Here is a 20,224-nt window from a genome sequence, read left to right on the forward strand (position 1 = left end):
AAATATTTTCTCCCATTCTGTGAATTCTCTTTTTCCTTCCTTCTTCCTCCCTCTCAACTTCTCTTCCTTTTCTCCCTTTGTGCGCCCCCCCCTCATTTAAAAGCACCACTCAATTTTGGCTACTGGGACCTCTCACATGCAAGTCCTGTGTGCCACTTTTGCATATTCTCCCCATCCTTCTTTTTATTTATTTATTATTAAATAGAGACAGAGAGAAACTGAGAGGAGAGGAGGAGATAGAGGAGAGAGATGGAGAAACACCTGCAGACCTGCTTCACCATTTGTGAAGCTTTTCCCCTGCAGGTGGTGACTGGGGGCTTGAATCTGGGTCCTTGCACATTGTAACATGTGCGCTGAAGTAGGTGTGCCACCACCTGGCCCCATTTATTTATTTATTTATTTTTAAAGATTTATTAATTCATTTATGAGAGAGAAGGAGTGGAGAGAGAACCACATTATCACTGTGGCACCCTGGACCTCATGCTTAAGCTTAAGAGTCCAGTACTTCACCCACTATGCTACCTCTTTTTACTTTTTGATGTATACTTTTTCCATAAGTTGTTGGATCCATTTTGCTGGTAATTTGTTGAAAATGTATACATCTTATAGTTCTAAGAGATATGTTATTTATTTATTTATTTATTTTGTCTCCTCCAGGGTTATTGCTGGGCTCGGTGCCTGCACCATGAATCCACCGCTTCTGGAGGCCATTTTTCCCCCCTTTTTGTTGCCCTAGTTGTTGCAGCCTCGTTGCGGTTATTATTGCCATTGTTGACGTTGCTTTGTTGTTGGATAGGACAGAGAGAAATGGAGACCCCCGTTATTTTCTTTTTTTTTAAATTTCTTTATTTCTTTCCTTTTGTTGCCCTTGTTGTTTTATTGTTGTAGTTATTATTGTTGTTGTTAGATAAGACAGAAATGGAGAGAGGAGGAGAGAAAGATAGACACCTGCAGACCTGCTTCACCGCCCGTGAAGTGACTCCCCTGCAGGTGGGGAGCTGGGGGCTTGAACTGGGATCCTTATGCCAGTCCTTGCGCTTAGCGCCACCTGCGCTTAACCCGCTGCGCTACCACCTGACTCCTGATATGCTATTTTCTTATGGTATCTTGTCTGGTTTTGGTATCGTGGTGATACTGACCTTACAGAATGAGTTAGAGACTATTTCCCATTGAAGAATTAATGTTACTGCTTTAGATGTTAAGCAGAATTCATCAAAAAAGCCACTGGGGTGTGGCTTCTTTAGAAGAATTCTTAAGACTATGAATCCAATCTTAATTTTATTTTTTATATTTTATTTTTTTAATTATTTATTTATTATTGGATAGAGACAGAAGTTGAGAGAGGTGGGGGAGATAGATAAGGAAAGAGACAGAGAGACACCTGCAGCCCTGCTTCCCCACTCATGAAGCTTCCCCTCTATAGGTGGGGACCAAGGGCTTGAACCTTGGTCCTTGTGTACTGTAATGTGTGTGCTTAACCAGGTGCATCACAGCCTGGCCCTGAATCCAATCTTTTTTACTTTCAGCTTTATTCAGATTTTATATTTTTCCTTACTTGTGTTTTTGTATTTTTAAGGAATATTTTTAAAACTTCATACAAATTATCTGAGGTTGGAGGAGATGGTGTAATGGTTATGCAAAAGGACTTTTTTTTTTATGTCTTAAGGCTGTTTAATAGTCAATTTGGCTAAATTTTTTTTCTGGTTAATAATTTATTTTTTCCTGGGGGCTGGGAGGTAGTGCAGTGGGTTAAGCACACATGGCAAACGCAAGGACCAGCATAAGGATCCTGGTCCAAGCCCCCCGGCTCCCAACCTGCCGTGGTGTCACTTCATAAGTGGTGAAGCAGGTCTGCAGGTGTCTATTTTTCTTTCTTTCTTTCTTTTTAATATTTATTTATTTATTCCCTTTTGTTGCCCTTGTTTTCTTGTTTTAGTTATTGTTGTTGTTATTGATGTCGTTGTTGGATAGGACAGAGAGAAATGGAGAGAGTAGGGGAAGACAGAGATGAGGAGAGGAAGATAGACACCTGCAGACCTGCTTCACTGCCTGTGAAGTGACTCCGCTGCAGGTGGAGAGTCTGGGGCTCGAACCCGGATCCTTACACTGGTCTTTGTGCTTTGTGCCATGTGCACTTAGCCCGCTGTGCTACCGCCCGACCCCTAGGTGTCTATCTTTCTCTCTTCCTGTCCTCTCTCTATTTCTCTCTGTCCTATCCAACAACAATGACAGCATAATAATAATAATAACAACAGGGGCAACAAAAAGGGAAAAATGGCCTCCAGGCAAAGTGGATTCGCAGTGCAGGACTGTTGTAGAGCCAGATGTTGTAGTGCGCGGGCCGCAGAGAAGAGAGAGAGAGGGTCCGGAGCGAAGAGGAAACACAAATCTTTATTCGCGCTGGCACCTCAGAGTTGGGTGTTAGAGAAGCAGGTTGGGCCACGTGGAGGTAGAGAAAATGGCCGCCTCATGCAGTAACCTTTCCTGCGTCTGAACACCAGAGTGGAGCGCCGGCAAGACAGGACCGAGCCCCAGTGATGACCCTGGAGGCAAATAATAATAATAATAGTAGTTATTATTTTTTTCCTTTATTGGGAGATTAATAGTTTACATTTGACAGTAAATACAATAGTTTGTACATAATATTTCAAAAAAGACTTTCATGCCTCAGACTCCAAAGTTGCAGGTTCATTCTCCCATATTGCCATAAGATGGGGTTCAGCTGTGTTCTGGTAAAAACAAACAAGCAAACAAATAAGATCTCATTTTAGCAATTTGAGTCTCTTTTTTTAGTGATTCAATATAGCTAAAATTTGTCTATTTTGTTGTTTCAAAGAACTCACTTCTGATTTTGTCAATTTCTTTTATTTAAAAATCTGTCATTAATTCTAAATTTGATTGTTTCCTTCTTTATGCTTGCTTTAGATTTAATCTGTTCTTTTGCTAGTGTCTTAAGGTACAAGATTATGTTTTTGATCTGATATTTTCTTTATTTTATTTTTAAATTTTATTTTATGCCACCAGGATTATCACTGGGGTTTGGTGCCCGCACTAGGAATTCACCTCTCCCGGCCATTTTTTCCTTTTTTAAAAAGATTTTATTTATTAATGAGACAGGAGAGAAAGAAAGAACCAGACATCACTCTGATACATGTGCTGTGGGAAGTTGAACTCAGGCTTAAGAGTCCAGTGCTTCATCCACCGCACCACTTCCCGGACTACTTTTTTTTTCTTCCTATTTCTATTTGATGGACAGAGAAAAGTTGAGAGGGGACAGGGAGACAGAGAAGGGAAAAGAAAGACACCTTGCAGACTTGCTTCACCGCTCATGAAGCATTCCGAACCCTGCAGGTGGGGATCAGGGGCTCGAACCCAGGGCTTTGTGCATGGTGATATGTGTGTTTAACCAGGTGCACCACCACATGCCCCCCTGAGATTTTTTTTTGTATTTCTTTCTTTTCTTTTCTTTTTTCCTCCAGGGTTATTGCTGGGCTCAGTGCCTGCACCATGAATCCACCGCTCCTGGAGGCCATTTCCCCCCCCTTTTGTTGCCCTTGTTATTGTAGTCTTGTTGTGGTTATTATTATTACCATTGTTGATGTTGTTCGTTGTTGGATAGGACAGAGAGAAATGGAGAGAGGAAAGGAAGACGGAGAGGGGGAGAGAAAGACAGACAACTGCAGACGTGCTTCACCGCCTGTGAAGCGACTCCCCTGCAGGTGGGGAGTCGGGGGTTCGAACCGGGATCCTTAAGCTGGTCCTTGCGCTTTGCACCACGTGCACTTAACCCACTGCGCCACCGCCCCGACCCCCCTTTTCTTTTCTTTTCTTTTTGCTTCCGGGGTTATCACTGGGCTCAGTGCTAGCACTATGAATCCACTGCTCCTGGAGGCTATTTTTCCCATTTTGTTGCCCTTTTTGTGGTTGTTATTGTTATTGTTGTTATAGCTGTTGTTGTTGGATAGGATAGAGAGAAACTGAGAGAGAAAGGGAAGACAGGAGAGAAAGATAAGACACCTGCAGACCTGCTTCATCGCTTGTGAAGTGAACCCCTGCAGGTTGGGAGAGAACCCTGCTTCTATTTACATCATAAAACAGCCTGTCTCTGTGACCTGGCAAGTGTTGCAGTGGATAAAGTACTGGACTCTCAATATGAAGTCCTGAGTTAGATTACCAGCATTAATCACTGTGATTTTATAATAGATTTTATTCTCTGGTTGGGCTGTTTCTCCTTCATTACTCTTTTTTTCTTTTCTTTTTTGGTGGGGAGGGCAGATTTTCCTGAGTGCTCTTATACATTTACTTATAAGCTTCAAAATTTACTTATAAGCCTAAAATATTCTGTTGGAGTTTTTGTTAGAATCACACTAACTTTTAAGATTTATTTAGGAAGAATTAACATTTTTGTGATTTTTTTTTTCTGTCTACTGCTGGTATTACTGATTTCTGGATATTTTAATTTCCTTCTACTTAGTTTTGAAAAAAATATTTTATTTATTTTTATTTCATTGGATAGAGACAGAGAAATGAAGAGCGGAAGGGGAGAGAGATAGAGAGATACAGCACTGTTTCACTACCCTTGAAGTTCCCCCCCTCCAGCCACATCTGGCAACTGGACTGGGGGCTTGAACCCGGGTGCTTGTGCATGTAATAGGTGTACTTAATTCACTGCACCACTGCCTGACACCCCCTTAGTTTGTTTTAAAAAAATTTGTGGGGCCTGGTGGTGGCGCACCTGGTTAAGCGCACATACTACAGTGCACAAGGACCCAGGTTCAAGCCCCCAGTCCCCACTTTCGGGGGAAAGCTTTAGAAGTGGTGAAGCAGGGCTGCAGGTATCTGTCCATCTCTTTTCCTCTCTAACACCCCCTTCCCTCTTGATTTCTAGCTCTCTCTATCCAATAAATAAAGAGAATAATAAAAATAAAAAGTTTTGTGACAGATATCTTGTATTTCCCACATCTGCATCTGTAGCTTCTGTGAATGAGCACACTCGTCTTCTCATTCCTGATCCCATTTCATTCCTGCCCAGGGCACTGGCAGGAATTGCTGGGCAAGGCTGATTGGTAGACATACCTGCTTTTCTCTGGACTCTCCATGTGGAATGACTCTTGTTGGCCCAGGCTTCTCAGTTGCCTCCATCAGACTAGTTTCTCCAGGGGCAAGCCCTGGGCTTTGCATCTAGTGAGAGATTTGGAGGACTTTGCCTGATTGTAAGAATGATTAGAAAAGATAAAGGCTGAAAATAGTTTCCCATGGTAATGGTAATAGCAGTGAGTGTTGTGTTGAACATGCCCTGTGTGACTGGCACCTGTGAGTTCTAAGTGTTTCAAGCCTAATTAGTGGAGCAATTACACTGATTTCCATGTATGATAAAGGGTAAGCCGAGGCCCCTCCAGGCATCTAGGAAGTGGCAGGCTGGTATCTTCACCTGGCATTCTGGCTCAGTTTTCCCAGTCATTTGGGATGCTTCTGCTTAACCTGGGGGTGTTCAGGAGGGGGGTGGTGATGCCAGAGGCTGCCTTCTGACCCCCACGTGGCCTTTGTGCCAGAGAGTTGGAGGGGTGCTGCAGGTGTCTGGGGCACAGTGATGGGGCACCACAGTTATTATTTCCCCTGCCCTCTATTTTATTTGATAAGACAGAGAGAAATTGAGAGGGGGAGGGGAAGAGAGAATAAGAGAGAGACATCTGCAGATCTGCTTGTGAAGCTTCCACCCTGCAGACGGGGAGCTGGGCTTTAAACCTGGGTCCTTGTGCATGGTAACGTGCATTTTTAAAAGTTTTTGATTTTCTAATCACAAGGGCTAGATGAATAGCTCACTGGATAGGATGCCTGTCATTTGAGTCCCATCATCACATGGGGGTGCCATGGTATTGGGGGGGGATTTCTGGCATCTGTCTGTCTAAATGAAAATAGAGCTTGGGAACAATGGCATTGTGGATATATGAGACATTAGGTTATTGAAAAGTAAAATTATAGGGGCCCCAAATAGCTCACTGGATAAGGTGCCTGCCTTGCCAGCTGTACAACCTGAGCTCAACCCCCAGCACCACATGGTAGTACCCCTATACTGGTTGATCTCACCCTCTCCTCCCCTCCACCCCCCAAAAAAAAGAAGAGAAAAAGGAAAAGAAGGGCTTAGGAGGTAGCATAATGGTTCTGCAAAAAGGCTTTCATACCTGAGGCACCAAAGATCCCAGGTTCAATCCCTGGCACCACCATAAGCCAGAGCTGAGCAGCACTCTGGTAAAATAAAACAAAACAAGACAAGACAGAACACACACACACACACACACACACACACACACACACACACACACACTCAAACAAATGAAAATAAAAAGAATGAAAAAGTTGGGGCATGTGTATGGTAAGAATCACATATGCGTGAGAGATTTCAACACTGCAAAAAAAAATATATCCCCCAATCCTCATGACCAAATAATTTTTAAATGTCAAATGATGCAGAATATTAAGTAAGAGAGGGGTTTTCTCTCCCTGCCTCAGACTTTCTGGATAAAACATGAAGAATTTGAAACCCCTTCAGAATATTCTCTTATCTTTAGTGGGTGTGCTATGCACGAGTGGTGGGCGATACGTGTGCCCATGCTGACCCTCCCACCAGGAATAATTGCACCTGCTGTGCCTCTCAGTGGACCCGCCGGCACTCGAAGCCCACTGGATGTGTTGTCTTTTTCTGTTCTCCCACTGGCCCTCTGGCCCTTGTTGAAGGGATAGTCACTTGTCCAGAACCTTGGACACACACTTAGGTTGTTTCTGACTTCTCACGTGGCGGGTATTGAGCTGGGTTGGCCCCAGCTCCCATGTGGAGGATTAATCTCGGGGCCACCACTGAGCGAGGCCTGACAGAAGGGATGGAGGGCAGGAGGTTGGGGGTTGGTATATCTGAGTAAAATTGCGCAATATGTGAACCATCTTTGAGACAGCACTTTGGAACAGGGGGAGGGAGACAGGCTTTGGACCATGCTAAGAAGTCAGTTTGGGACCTTGGGTGGTGGCGCACCTGGTAAGTACACATTATAATAATGCTCAAGGACCTTGGTTCAAGCCTTTGGTCTCAGCCTTCAAGGGAGGCAGCTTCATGAGTGGTGAAGCAGTGCTGCAGGTGTCTCTCCCCTCCTTGTCTCCTTCTTCCTTCTCAACTTCTCTCTGTCTTTCTAAAATAAATACGGATAGGGAGGAGTGTGTGTGTGTGTGTGTGTGTGTGTGTGTGTGTGTGTGTGTTTGTGTGTGTGCTTGGAGGGGTGTCTTAGCTCCCCAGAGAAGCATGGTTCTCTGAAGCCTGTGGTTGGGATTAGCTCCCTAGAGGAAATGGGCCACCTTCCCCTGGGAACCTCAGGCACCCCAAGGGCAGAGCCAGCCACTCCCACTTCCTCTTAGCTCTCCCAGATCTATTCCTAGCTCAGACAGCGCAAGTGGCGGAAGAGATGTGGGGGCTTGGCTCGTCTCACATACACTGTTCACAGTGACTTGGCATTTGGAGCTCAAGACAGTGTCCTGTCTTAAGACTTGAGACCCAGGTTCCTGCCCCAGTGTTGTCTAGCCAGAGTGCAGCTCCACAGGGATGAGAACTGCATCCCCTCCCCACATGCTTGCTCTCCCCAGGCACATCTGTGGGTGCGGCCTGAACCCCACTTTTTCCAGGGCCTGGGTGGGGCTGGGCAGCTGCTCCCATACCACTTGTGTCTGACTTGTCCCATGCTAGGGACAGAGCCCCAGAAGCACCCCTTGCTTCCTGCCCACTCACTCTTATTCCCTGTTCCCCTTTTTCATTCTCACTGCTGCTGTGTGACCTCAGCTGAGAGTTTCTCAACCTCTGAGCCTCTAATAATTTCCTTGTGCTAAGAATGTGTGCATTAGGACTTATTTCCCGACTTCCCTTGCGGTAGGAGTGGTGAGTCAGTGCTATGAGCAAGGCCAAGGCCAAGGTCCAGCCTCTGGTAATGAGTGTTGGATTCTTGGGACTTGCTATGTGGTGTCTATAGCCTGCTACTTCTTGGACAAGGCTGGGGGAAAATCCTGCCTGTGCTTGTGGAATCTTTTGCCTATTCTGTAGCTGTTTGCAGAGCATCTGGAAAGATGCCAGAGTTGTGGATCAGACCCAGTTCTACCCAAAGAGAGCCTACATTCTGGGGACCCAGATGGGCCCCAGTTGATAGTTTCGTATTCATCCGATGCAGGATGGAAATTCCAAAACTGGTTGCCTGATTCTAGAGGCAGAACTGGCTGTGTGCCACCATCCAGAGCCACCCTCCAGCAACCCTGTAGCATGGTACCCTGGTTGTCCCCAGCTGATAGAGGAAGAAGCTGAGGCTCAGGACCCCACACCTGGTGGCAGGGTAGGATCTGAGCACATAGTCTTCTCCAGTTCCTCAGCTCTGGGCTTCCACCCCCCTGTGACATGTGATGTGTCATCAGAATCAACCACAGAGACCCAAAACGGGTAAACAAAAACACCCTCCAACACCCCCAAACCAGTCACCATCACAAGTGGGAGGCCCAGGCTGCCTTCATCTTGAAAGCCCTTTTACAGTTTTTTTAAAAAAATCTTTACTTATTTACTGGATAGAGACAGTCAGAAATCTAGAGGGAAGGGGGAGATAGAGGAAGAAAGACAGAGAGACACCTGCAGCACTGCTTCACCACTCGCAAAGCTTTCCCCCTGCAGGTGGGGACCAGGGGCTCGAACCCGGGTCCTTGAGCATTGTGACACGTGCGCTCAACCAGTGCTTTGCTACCTGGCCCCCTGCCCTCTTACACTTTCTTGTCTTGGTGAGAGCAAGAGTCTCAGGCTAAGAACTGCTGTCCTGTTGTCCTTGATCCTTCCCAAGAAGGCATATACTCTCCTGGGCCTAGAAAGGGCCTTCAAGGTCCACTCTCTCCTTTGGTGATACATCCCTGTTCTCTTGTCCCTGGTGACGCCCAAGTGATGGGAACCCATTTGTCATCACTTATTCATGCTAAAGGAAGTTCAGGCTCTTAGGCCTTCACTAAAATATTTTCTTTAAACTACTGGATGGTCTCATACATGGAATATGGATAACTAAAGCAAACGAACTTGCAAAAAAAAAAAAAAAGAAAGAAAGAAAAAGAAAATAGTAACCAAACTGTGCCTTAGACTGAAATCCATGGTGGGCATCAGAGGGGAGAGAGGAGAAGCAGACAGATGGGGAGCACAGGTTCTTTGGTGGCATGGGGGTGGGGGTACGCTGAATTGTACACACATGTACTCCTCAAGTTTCATCAAATTGTAAACCAGTGTTAAATCAAGAATAGTAATGACAATTGTAATAATAATAAAATAGATGCAGAATGAGAAAAATCTTTCTCTTCAGCAGCTAGGGAGGTAGCTCAGTGGCTAGAGCATAAGACGTAAATGCTTGAGGTGCTGAGTCCAATCTCTGATGCTCCTTGTACCAGTGTTTCTTCAGTTCTTCCTTATTCATTAAATAGATACATAGATATTTCTTTCTTTCTTTTTTTTAGATTATATTTATTTATTAATGAGAAAAGAGGAGAGAGAAAGAACCAGACATCACTCTGGTACATGTGCTGCCGGAGATTGAACTCAACCTTATGCTTGAGAGTCTGGTGCTTTATCTACTGCGCCACCTCCTGGACCACCATAGAGATTTCAAGTTTGAAAAAAATTATCTTTATATCTTCTGTCAAAATTCTGTATGTAAACTAGTGCTGTGTTGACAGTCTTTTCATCTGGCCAGTTCTTCTCTATTACCCTGCAGTGATGGACAGATGGAGCCTGCTGCAGGGGGCAGGGGCGGTGACTGATGGGAAGGTGATAGTTTGGGGGTTGGGGCTAAGCCTCCATCAAGTCTGATTTGGGAACCAGGTCAGCAGGCCCGTGGGGATACCAGCTCTGTTTGCCCGGGCATCGTGACCTCAGTGGATCTGGTTGCCATAGAAACTGGTCTTTCTGGTCCCCGGGTCCTTTGGCTTGTCTCTCAGGAGTCCCTGGTGACTTCTTGGGCAGTGGAGCTGGCAATGGAGCCTCTCAAGCCCCAGGTTCTCTGAGGGATGGTTCCTGGGAGCCTGCTTGCCACTGCCACTGTAAAGTAGGGACTTGGCTGAGGCTCACATGGGGATGGCTAAGCCAAGGGGACATGTCCGTATGCCACTGTCCCCAGAGGAAGTTCTGAGCCCACTCTTGGGCCTTCCCCCTGAAGGAGAATGGGAACTCCCCTGTGTGCTGTGCCCTGAGTCACACAGTGTCAGTACTAGCTGATGTGGTAGGGGGACTCTGTGTTTCCAGTCTTGTTCAGTCATCACAACCAGAGCAGATAGAAGTCACTTGTCTGAGGTCACATAGCCGAGTAGAGGTCTGTCCAGGGTCTGAGTCTGTGAGTCCTGGCTCTGGTGCCCACCCTTCACCCCCATGCACACCCAGCCTTGCTCCAGCTGATGATATGCTTGCTCTGGGAAGGAGGAAGCACATTCAGGCCTGGGAAGCTCTTGGGGTTGGCTTGAGAGTCAGAGCTATTATGATTTCTCTTTGTAGTCATGTCCTCATGCTGCCCTGAACAGTCTACTGTACTCCTGCTTTGCAGATGAGGATGCTGAGGCCCTGGGAGAGGAAGTGACCAGCGAGAGTCACACATCGGGCTGATTGGAGCAGTGCCTCTTTGTCAAGACCCCTGACTCCACAGGTGTTTGTGCTGAGACCCCAGGCTGCTTCCCAGGCCCTCTGGGACAGCCCCAGTCTTCCAGTGGTGAGGTGCCAGCCCATTAGGGCTATGGGGAATGGGGAGGGGAGTGAGGGATGGCTGGGAGGGGTGGGGAGACAACAGGCTGGGTAAACCACCAAGCCCTGAGGATGGGGGAGCAGGAAGGAGCAGGTCTTTGGGCGTCACTTGGAAGCGGTTAACTGGGTCTCCTCTGTGTCTCTCCAGACCTCCCAGGCATTGACTTAGAGATCTCTTTTTTAAAAATTTATTTATATATTTTCCCTTTTGTTGCCTTTTTTATTGTTGTTGTTGTTACTGATGTCATCGTTGTTGGATAGGACAGAGAGAAATGGAGAAAGGAGGGGAAGACAGAGATGAGGAGAGAAAGATAGACACCTGCAGACCTGCTCACAGCCTGTGAAGGGACATCCCTGCAGGTGGGAAGCTGGGGCTTGAACCAGGATCCTTATGCCGGTCCTTGCGCTTCGTGCCTTGTGTGCTTAACCTGCTGCGCTACCATCCAACTCCCATCTTAGAGGTAGATCTCTTAACTCTGCGATGGTTGCACATTTGCTCACTCATTTATTCAGCTGTCTGTTGAATATCTTACTGTTGCCAGACCTCGTGTTTAGCACAGGGAAGTCTTTTTTTTTTTTTTTTTGTCTTTTCTTTTGCCTCCAGGGTTATCTCTGGGGCTTGGTGCCTGTACTATGTATGAATCCACTGTTTCTGCCAGCCATCTTTTTTGTTGTTGTTCTTGGATAGGACAGAGAGAGGAGGGGAAGACAGAGAGGGGGAGAGAAAGACAGACATGTGCAGACCTGCTTCACCGCTTGTGATGTGACCCCCCTGCAGGTGGGGAGCCTGGAGCTTGAACCAGGGTCCTGGCATGGGTCCTTGTGCTTTGTACTATGTGTGCTTAGCCTAGTGAGCTACTGCCTGGCCCCCAGGACAAGTTTTGATGCTGTAGTGTCTCTTGCTCTCGCTGTCTCTTTATCTGAATACAAAAATGGCCAGGGAGTAATGACTAATGACATCACACCTTTTTTTTTTTTTTTTTTTGGAATTGCACTTCTATGAGCCCACAAATTATAAGGGAGAAAAACAAAGTCAGTGTGACTAAAACCAGTGGAAAACTTAGAACAGTTTCTGGGTAGGTGACTTCTGAGGTGAAAGCTAGAAATTTGAGTTATCCTATTACGCTGTCAGGGAACAGCATTCCAGGCAGAGGGCACAGCATGTGCCAAGGCCTGTGGCGGGGGTGAGGCCTCGGCCATTCCTTCCTTTTGAGGCCACCTTTGCATTGCTTCCTCAGTGGCACCTTCTGACTTTTCACACTTTCCCCTGGGTTAGACAGTTTCAGTCATGCAGTCACTCTCAGCGAACCCACAGTAAGCCCTTTCCGGTGTACCTTATGCCTGAAGCACAGACAGGACTCTGATGCTGCTCCTGCCTGTCAGGGACAGAAACAGTGAGTGAATCAGGGAATCAGGAAAGGTTAGAATGTCTGATTTTGTAGTTCTTTTCTCTGTCCTTGACCCTGTTCTAGGGAAACTTAAAAATATATATTAATTTATTAATCAGTGAGGGGTGGGGGTAGAACCAGAGCATTACTCTGGCACATGCAGTAACAAGGGTCGAATTTGTGGCCTCATGCTTGAGAGTCCATTGCTTTATCTACCTCCCAGACCACTAAAGGAAACTTTAAAAATATTTTTAAAAATTTCTTGAGTATAGCTACAGAGAATTGGAGAGGGAAGAGGGAGATAGATAGATAGATACCTATAGCACTGCTTCACTGCTTGTGATGCTCCCCCCCCCACAGGTGAGAACTGGAGGCTTGAACCCAGGTCCTTGAGCACTGTAATGTGTGCACTGAACCAGGTGTTTCACCCGGCCCCCCAAGGAAACTTTTTTTTTGCCTCCAGGGTTATTGCTGGGGCTCGGTGCCTGCACTATGAATCCACTGCTCCTAGAGGCTATTTTTTCCCTTTTGTTACCCTTGTTGTTTATCGTTGTTATTGCTTGATTGTTGTTGGACAGGACAGAGAGAAATTGAGAGGAGGGGAAGACAGAGAGGGGGAAAGAAAGATAGACACCTGCAAACTTGCTTCACCACTTGTGAAGCGACCCCCCCTGCAGATGGGGAGCCGGGGGCTTGACCGGAATCCTTACGCCGGTCCTTGCTCTTTGCACCATGTGCGCTTAACCCACTGCGTTACTGGCTGGCCCTCTCCCCCCACCCCCGGAAACTCTTAATGGGTGTTGCCATTACTCCTAGTTTGCAGGTGAAACCTCAGTGGGGGCTCTAAAATGCTAACTCACCCAAAGAGGCCAGTTGGGGCCTCAGTCTCCTCATCTGTGGAATGGGTGGAGGAAGAGGCTGTGTCAGGGTCCTGGGCAGGCCTGCCTGCTCCCAGAGCATCAGTCCAGGAATATATTTATCTCTCTCCCTCCCACCCCCTCCTCAGCCAGAACCATGGGCAGCAATAAGAGTAAGCCCAAGGATGCCAGTCAGCGGCGCCGCAGCCTGGAGCCCCCTGAGAACACCCACAGTACCAGCGGGGGAGCCTTCCCCACCTCACAGACACCCAGCAAACCCGCCTCGGCCGATGGCCACCGTACAGCTTTCACTCCTGCAGCCGCTGAGCCCAAGCTGTTTGGAGGCTTCAATTCCTCAGACACTGTCACCTCCCCGCAGAGGGCGGGGCCGCTGGCTGGTCAGTGGGCTTGGGGCTGTGTGCAGGGGGGGGTCCCCTGGAGACCTCAGGTCAGGCTCAGGTTGTGCCCGGGGGTGGGGCAGAGAGGGAGGCCTCTGATGTTTGTTCACCTGGGGAAGGTGGGCAGGGAAGTGCCTTGTAAACTGAGTTACATGCAGAGAATTAAGGGGGCAGGATATCAGGGGTCTGAAGCCATAGGGAAAGGTGCTCTGAGCTGGAGACCAGGTCTGAGGCTATTGCCTCATGATCCAGATTTGCTTATTGTCCTGGTCCACTGAGAAATGGGCCCAGCAGCAGGACAGGCTGCCTGTGGGTGGTGAGGGCAGACCTGGGTGGTTATTGAGAGAGCTGGGAAGCTGGGCCAATGCAGAGCTGCTCCCGTTTGCCCTCTGCTGGCACTTTACGATATAGCAGCCCCAGGCAAAGGCTGGCGAGAGATGAGGCCTTAGGGCTGCACAGACACAAACTGCTTACACAACATGCTCACCCACACAGGACACACCCACGTGCTGAGCTGGTGACATGACCAGAGACACAGACACCCCACTCCATAGAGACACACTCTAAGTCTCTCTCTTTAACACACACACACACACACACACACACACACACACACGACAGATAAAAATTCAGCTCAGCACAGCACCAGCAGCACTCACAAGCCCCAGTGGACACACATGCAGTGAGAACATATGGATACACTCAGACACATAGCTAAGAGAGCTCACACAAGGTGGTGGTGTGTGGGAGGCCAGGGTGCAGGCTCCTAACCCTGCCCCCCCCCCCCCCACAACCTCACCTGTCCTTCTCTGCAGGGGGAGTGACCACATTCGTGGCCCTCTATGACTATGAATCCCGGACAGAGACTGACCTGTCCTTCAAGAAAGGAGAGCGGCTGCAGATTGTCAACAACACGTGAGTGTCCCCCTTCCCCTTAGCACCCCATATCTGGGCCTAGTCTTGGGTTGGAAGCCCCTTTCGGAACCTCCCAGAACTGGGGTCTGCCACAGGCAAGATCCAGGGCTGGGCTGGTGTCCAGGCAGGCTGAGGGCTAGGATGGCCCCCAGGACTTAGAGGGGTAGAGAGGCAGGATGTGATGGTTGGGCTCTGGCTGGGCTCCCAAGGCTGTCTTTGCCCGCAGAACAGGATGCCTCGGACCCCAGACCTTGGAGAGGGCCATGTGGTTGGGGCAAAGCTGACCCAGGACCATAGGAAGGAGGGTCTAGAGCCAAAGGCTGTTTCCACATTCGTGACTAGGGCCAGGAAGGCCTGGAGAAGCTGTTAAGCCAGTCTTCAGCTGTAGGGGGCAAGACCCACATTGGGGACCCATCCTGGGATCCCAGTGTGAGAGGGCCAATAGAAGGTGTGTCAGGGGGACACCTGGTTGATGTCCAGGGACTTAACCTTGGTGTGGTGCATTTTAGAGCCCAGCTGGCATATGGTGATGCTGGGGTTCCTACCAGCCTCTGGGGGGGCACAGAGGGGGGAACCAGTAAAGGGTCCTCCCCCATTTACCTGCTAAGTGTGTGGAGGTGGGAGTTCAGTGGGGAGGAGATGGGTACAAGTTTTGGACACATTCCCCTGTGGCAGGGGGTGGTGGTGGTGGTGGAGACTTTCCATAGGGGTGGGTTGGGGGCAGGTGGGGTTTGACCTGCAGGAGCTGCCCCCAGAGGGCAGGATACAGCTCTGAGCTCGCTGCATTCCTGCCCTTGGCAGTGCTTGCTGCCGCCCCACTCCTTCCCTCTAGACCCTGGGCTCCCTTTCCCTATTTCTGGCTTTTGCTTGCTTCCTCCAGTCCTCTCAGCTTCTTCTCTCTGCTTCTCTCCCGCTGGCCTTTAGGAGGAAGGTGGATGTCAGGTGTGTACACACTGCAGGTGCAGGTGGGAGGGTGGAGGGTGCTGCCTGCATGTGCTGCCTGTGGTCTCTCCCTGCCCCTCCCAGCTTCTGTCTGCCACCCTCACCCAGTTTGACTGTGTTCTGACTTTGACCACAGGCTGAGATTGGGAGGGTCCTCCCAGCACCCCTGACACCCCTCATCACACCTCCTTCTTGTCCTGTGCCCCGTAAACTCCCGCCCTCCTCACAATGAGTGCCAGCTGCATGTGGACGGGGCAGTGTAGGCCCCCCAAGGGGGCGCGACTGGAATGACAGGCAGGGGGTGGGGCCAGGGGCGCTTGGCATTAGACCTGGCTCTTTGTTGCCCTCTGGTGGTGGCTGCAGGGATTGGGTGGTTGAAGCGGCAGGAGGGGTGGACGGTGCGCCTGCGCAGAGGGTAGCTTGCTCTGCGGGACAAAAGTGCGGGATGCTTTCAGAACTCTATGTGGGTGGTGGTGGTGGTGTCTTTCCAGAGCAAAGTGGAATCTACCCCCACCCCCCATCAAAGTCCGGGCTGAGGAGGCTGGCCCTCTCACCGTCTCCCTTAGCGCCTTGCCTGCCTGGTGCATGCTCTCCCCTCTGCCCGAGATGCCCCCTCCCTTTCTATGCCTGGCAAACTCCTGTTCCCCCACTCGGGGGCTGACTCCGGACTGCCGCCTCTGTGAGGTACCCTGGAAAAGAGGGGACGGTGCTGTGCCTGGTGTTTTCACCCAGGTTCCTGCTACTGTCTCCTCACTGCAGTCCTGCCAGTGCTGTCTCCGTAGGGGCTCAGGGGCTGTCTCCATATGCCAAATGGGGAAACCAAGGCTCAGAGATGGGCAGGCCCTTGTCCAAGGTCACACAGTTAGCATGTGGCAAGGCCAGGATGGGAACATGGGTGGTGGCTCTCTACCCTCCTCTCTGGTGGCTGGCTCTTCCTGGGGCCTGCCCCCCTCCCATTCCCCCCCCCTCCCTGGCCCTCTTGCCATTCCAGGGTTCTGGGGGTTGTGTGGGGGAGGTTCCAACTGTTTGCATCTCCTGCAGACTGGGAGCTGCTTGAGAGCTGTTTGCAAAGCTACAATTTCTGGGTCCCAAGGGCACCCATTGTCCAGCACACTGGGGTATCCAGTGAAGTCACCATTGGCTATTGCTGTCCCCTGTGTGCTCAGATTGAGCACTTTCAGTGGTGCTGTTTTATTTATGTGTCGCCTTAGCTCTGGGTGTGGTGTGAAACTTAACCTCATTCCATTTGACAGCTGAGGCAACTGAGGCCCAGAGAGGTGAAAAAGACTTGCTCAAGGTCACACAGCGAGGGGTGCCAGAGCTGGGAGGAGTAGGTTGATACTCCTGCCCAAGGTCCCTGTAAGAGGGGCTCGGTGGAGGTGTAGAGGAGCTGGCATTGGGGAGCTTGGGCAGGAGAGGCTGTTCAGCAGACCACAGACCAGGGAGTGGGGGGGCCTCTTAGTCAGCAGTGATGGGGGGGGGGGATGGCGGCACATGGGTCTGGAGCCACAGTTTCAGCAGAGGTGATGGGAGAGTTGGAAGGTTCTGGAAACTTGGATTCTGGTCCTCTCCCTCAGAGTGAGAGGGCAGCCTTCATACTTTCCTTTTGTCCTTCCCTTCCTTCTTCCTGCCTTCCAGGGAGGGCAGGGCTGTAGGTGGGCTGGGAGTGAAGGAGTCCCCCTGCCTCTCAACACCCAGAAGCTCCCTGGTAGCAGCAAGTCCCTCACTGGAGGCAGGGCCCTTTTTCAGACGACAGTGCCCAGCTGCTCCTTCTCAGAAGTGGGGTGATGGGGGAGCTAAGGGTTGGCATTAGAGCGAGGGGAGGGATAAAAGGTTTGGGGGAAGCCCCTCAATACCCCTGAGGTATTGAGGTTGTATGCCCCACCCAGGGGTCACCCCAAATGTCCTCCCACCATTAGTGCTTCAGGCCCATTGCAAAACCCATTACCATTCAGTCCCCAGGGATGCCAGCCTGGCCTGTCATTAGCTGGGTACTAGGGAAGGCGGAGGACTTAAAAAACGAGTCATTTTGCTGCTGGGGTTTGGCCAGGCCTGGCTGGGTCACCAGGCTTCAGCCTTCACACTAGCAGACCTGGACACCCTACTCCCCCAATCTCAATGCCAAACATCCTGGGCTTTTGTATCCTAGGTGCTGTGTTGCTTAGGTTGTGGGGTCTGAGTCTCCAGGAGTCAGGGTCTCCTGGGTCTGATTCTGAATTGTCCCCCAAGCCTCCTCCTCTTCCCACTCAATATGCAGCAGCTGTCGGGAGAGCCCCAGCAGACACTGAGGTAGCCGTACTTCAGCTCTCCTCATTCACTACTCTAAACACTCCACAGCTATCTCCTGCCCCCATTCTGCACACTCCACAACTCTTCTCTGTCCCCTCCTCTGGGTGTTCCATAGCTTTCCTCTGTCGTTTGCTCTGGATATTCTAGGTCTTTTCCCTGCTCTGGATACTCCAGAGCTCTCCCTGGACTGGAGCGTCCTGTTCTGGACACTCCAGTTCCACTGCTCCTGTGGGGCATGGGACCTCCTTCTGTCCTGCCCTCACCCATCCCTCAGCCATGTCCAGCTTCCCCTGACTTGTCTGCCATCTCCAAAGTGTTTCTCTGGCTACTTCCAGCAACTCATGTGACTTAAAAATAAACTCCCAAAACAGATAAAACTTCCTGGGTTCCAAAATTGCCATACTACCCCCAGCCCCCGTCCCCAACACACATGCATGCTGCCCTGGGAAGCACAAGGATTGGGGTCTAAAAAGAAGACACTCTTAAGGCTCTTAAAGGTGAGGACAATCCTGGTGAACAGCAGGCAGCTAAGCTATAGAATTGTAAGCGGGAGTCCTGCCTCTCCTCTGGCCCCTGTAGGAATGGGAAGGGTCGCAGGGAGTATGTGTGGTTCCTACCCTGCCTTCCTCCTCTCCTACCCATTGACAAGGGCCAGACCCCAGACACTGCCAAGAGCCATAGATCTGCTCTGCCTGACAGATGAGTGTGCGCTGGCTTCTGAACTTGGGCGTAGCTCAGTGCTCTAGGCATACTGGGCCTGTCTAGGAAGCCGTGGGGTCTCTCACATGCCAGCAGCTCTGGGCAGTTTGAAATCATGGGGGGTGGCAGGGTTGACTGACACGAGTTTCAATTTCCCCATCTCACTTGTGGGCAGCAGGAGGCTCCAATGGCAGTCACTAACATTAGGTAAAGTGACCTGATGCTGACTGCTGTGCACACTTAACATACAAGGGGGATTCTGTGACTGTTATCACCTTTCTCCACAGATGGGGAAAACAAGGCCCTTGTAAAATATAGCCCCCAAAAGTGGACTCTGAGCTCCCAAACTCCCATGTGGGCTACGGTTGGAAGCTGGCAGTCCTGTAGGCCAAGCTGAGCCACCCCAGTGTGTAGGGCTCCCCTAAAGACTGGGCAACTTGCAGACTCTGTCTTTACCAGTCTGTCTTGCTCTGTGGCCTCTGGCCCCATCTCCCTCTGCTTCTAGCCAGGCCTGTCTCTGGCTCTCCAGTCTTCCTGGCTCCCCCTCCATACCACCTCAGATGCCCCCAGAGGCTCTAAGCTCCAAGTGACCGAAGCAGCCGTCTTGAGTTTCACCCCTGTTGTGCTGTTAGTTTTCTGGGTGGCTCTGGGTAGATTACTGCCTGGTCAGTCCCCCCACAGGTGACATGAAGGCTGGGAACTGCATGATTTCAACCATGACTTGAGTCCTTGCTTTGTGGTTTTGGGCAGGTTTCTGTCCTGCACTGTGCTTCAGTTACCCCAACTCTACTAAGATAGTGCTGGGCCATTGCAGCCCAGGTGCTGTTGTCTACACTCTCACTAGTCCCTGGACATGCCTGAGCCAACGTTGCCTTGTAGGGGTGCTGAGGCCTGCTTTCCTTCATTTTGGGGTGGCCTCCACGGCCAAATGAGACAACAAATGTAGACTCCCCACCCCCATGGGAGATCTCTGTGGGTCCTGGCATTGGAGAGCTTCTTGAGGGGGGAGCCTTGTCCCCTAACTTGGGCCCTCCCTCTCCTGCAGAGATCCCTGTGTGAATTTGCGCCCCCTGCCCACGTGTGCATGCAGAGGCACATAGCTGAGTGTGCCCCCATAGCTCCAACTGTACCCCCTTCATTGCACTCAGGGAGAGACCCTGTGCCTCTGGCTCAGCCTGGGCCTGCCTGCAGACCCCTGGGCTTGGGGGCTCACCTAGAATCTGGCAGGTTCCCAGAGAGTTCTCCTAGCCTTGACTTCTCTTCATCTTTAAAAGGGGCTGAAGACTGTGTGACTGTGGGCAAGGGCCTTTCTCTCTTTGGGTCCCAAAGAGACAGCCCAGGGGACAGGAATCAGGGTGCATCCTGGATCTTTTCAGGACCAAGGGCAGGTCCAAAGTCAGCCAGATCTCATCCCACCGGAGTCCACAGGGGAGGAGGACCTCTTAGCTGAGAGCTGGGAGCCTGCGCCTGGCTGAGGGTCCTTAAGCAGAGGCCTCGGCCTCTCTGGCCTCAGTCTTCCCCCATGCACAGTGAGAACGGGAGGAGGCTGGACCTGACTTCCCAGGCTGCCTTTCCCACTCCCTCTGAACCTTCTCCTTGGCCCCTTTGGTTGCTTTGAATGTGAGGCCTCTGTGACTGCCCTGCCTTGTCCCCTGTCCTCAAGCCCCGCCTGGCTCTCCTGTTCTCTCCTTCACTCTCTCTGCCTGTCTCTCTCACCACCCCCATCTCTGCCTCTTCTTTCCTGTTGGACTCTCGCTTTCTCCTCCCTCCTCTGTGTCTCTGGACCCCCGCTCCAGCCAGACCTGGTTCACATTCAGATGGCTGCAAAGGTACTTGCACCCCCTTCCCACTCCCTCCAGGCTCTGGGGACCCAACCCTTAGAGAGCTCTTCCTTCCCTGGCCCCTCACCTCCTCCTCCTCCTGCCCTGCTCCCCCTCCTCTTCCTCCTCCACC

The 20,224-nt window shown here is 50.4% G+C and overlaps 1 protein-coding gene across 7 annotated transcripts in view; it reads left to right on the top strand.

Moving 5' to 3' along the window:
- SRC (SRC proto-oncogene, non-receptor tyrosine kinase) overlaps positions 1-20,224 on the top strand; it is a 59,310-nt gene that overhangs the window by 25,315 nt on the left and 13,771 nt on the right. For 2 of the 7 annotated variants that reach the window (XM_007518444.3, XM_016186145.2), the window contains exons 2-5: positions 10,590-10,751; positions 13,178-13,426; positions 14,242-14,341; positions 15,266-15,283. In XM_007518444.3, coding sequence (XP_007518506.1) covers positions 13,186-13,426; positions 14,242-14,341; positions 15,266-15,283 — 359 coding nt within the window. In that variant the 5' untranslated portion in view covers positions 10,590-10,751; positions 13,178-13,185. Of the gene's footprint in view, positions 1-10,540; positions 10,757-13,177; positions 13,427-14,241; positions 14,342-15,265; positions 15,284-20,224 lie in introns of all 7 variants that reach the window. The other 5 variants (XM_016186146.2, XM_060189704.1, XM_060189688.1 and 2 more) reach the window with 5 other exon arrangements.

This window comes from Erinaceus europaeus, chromosome 1, assembly GCF_950295315.1.
Source record: "Erinaceus europaeus chromosome 1, mEriEur2.1, whole genome shotgun sequence".
In the NCBI taxonomy this organism is placed as follows: Eukaryota; Metazoa; Chordata; class Mammalia; order Eulipotyphla; family Erinaceidae; genus Erinaceus; species Erinaceus europaeus.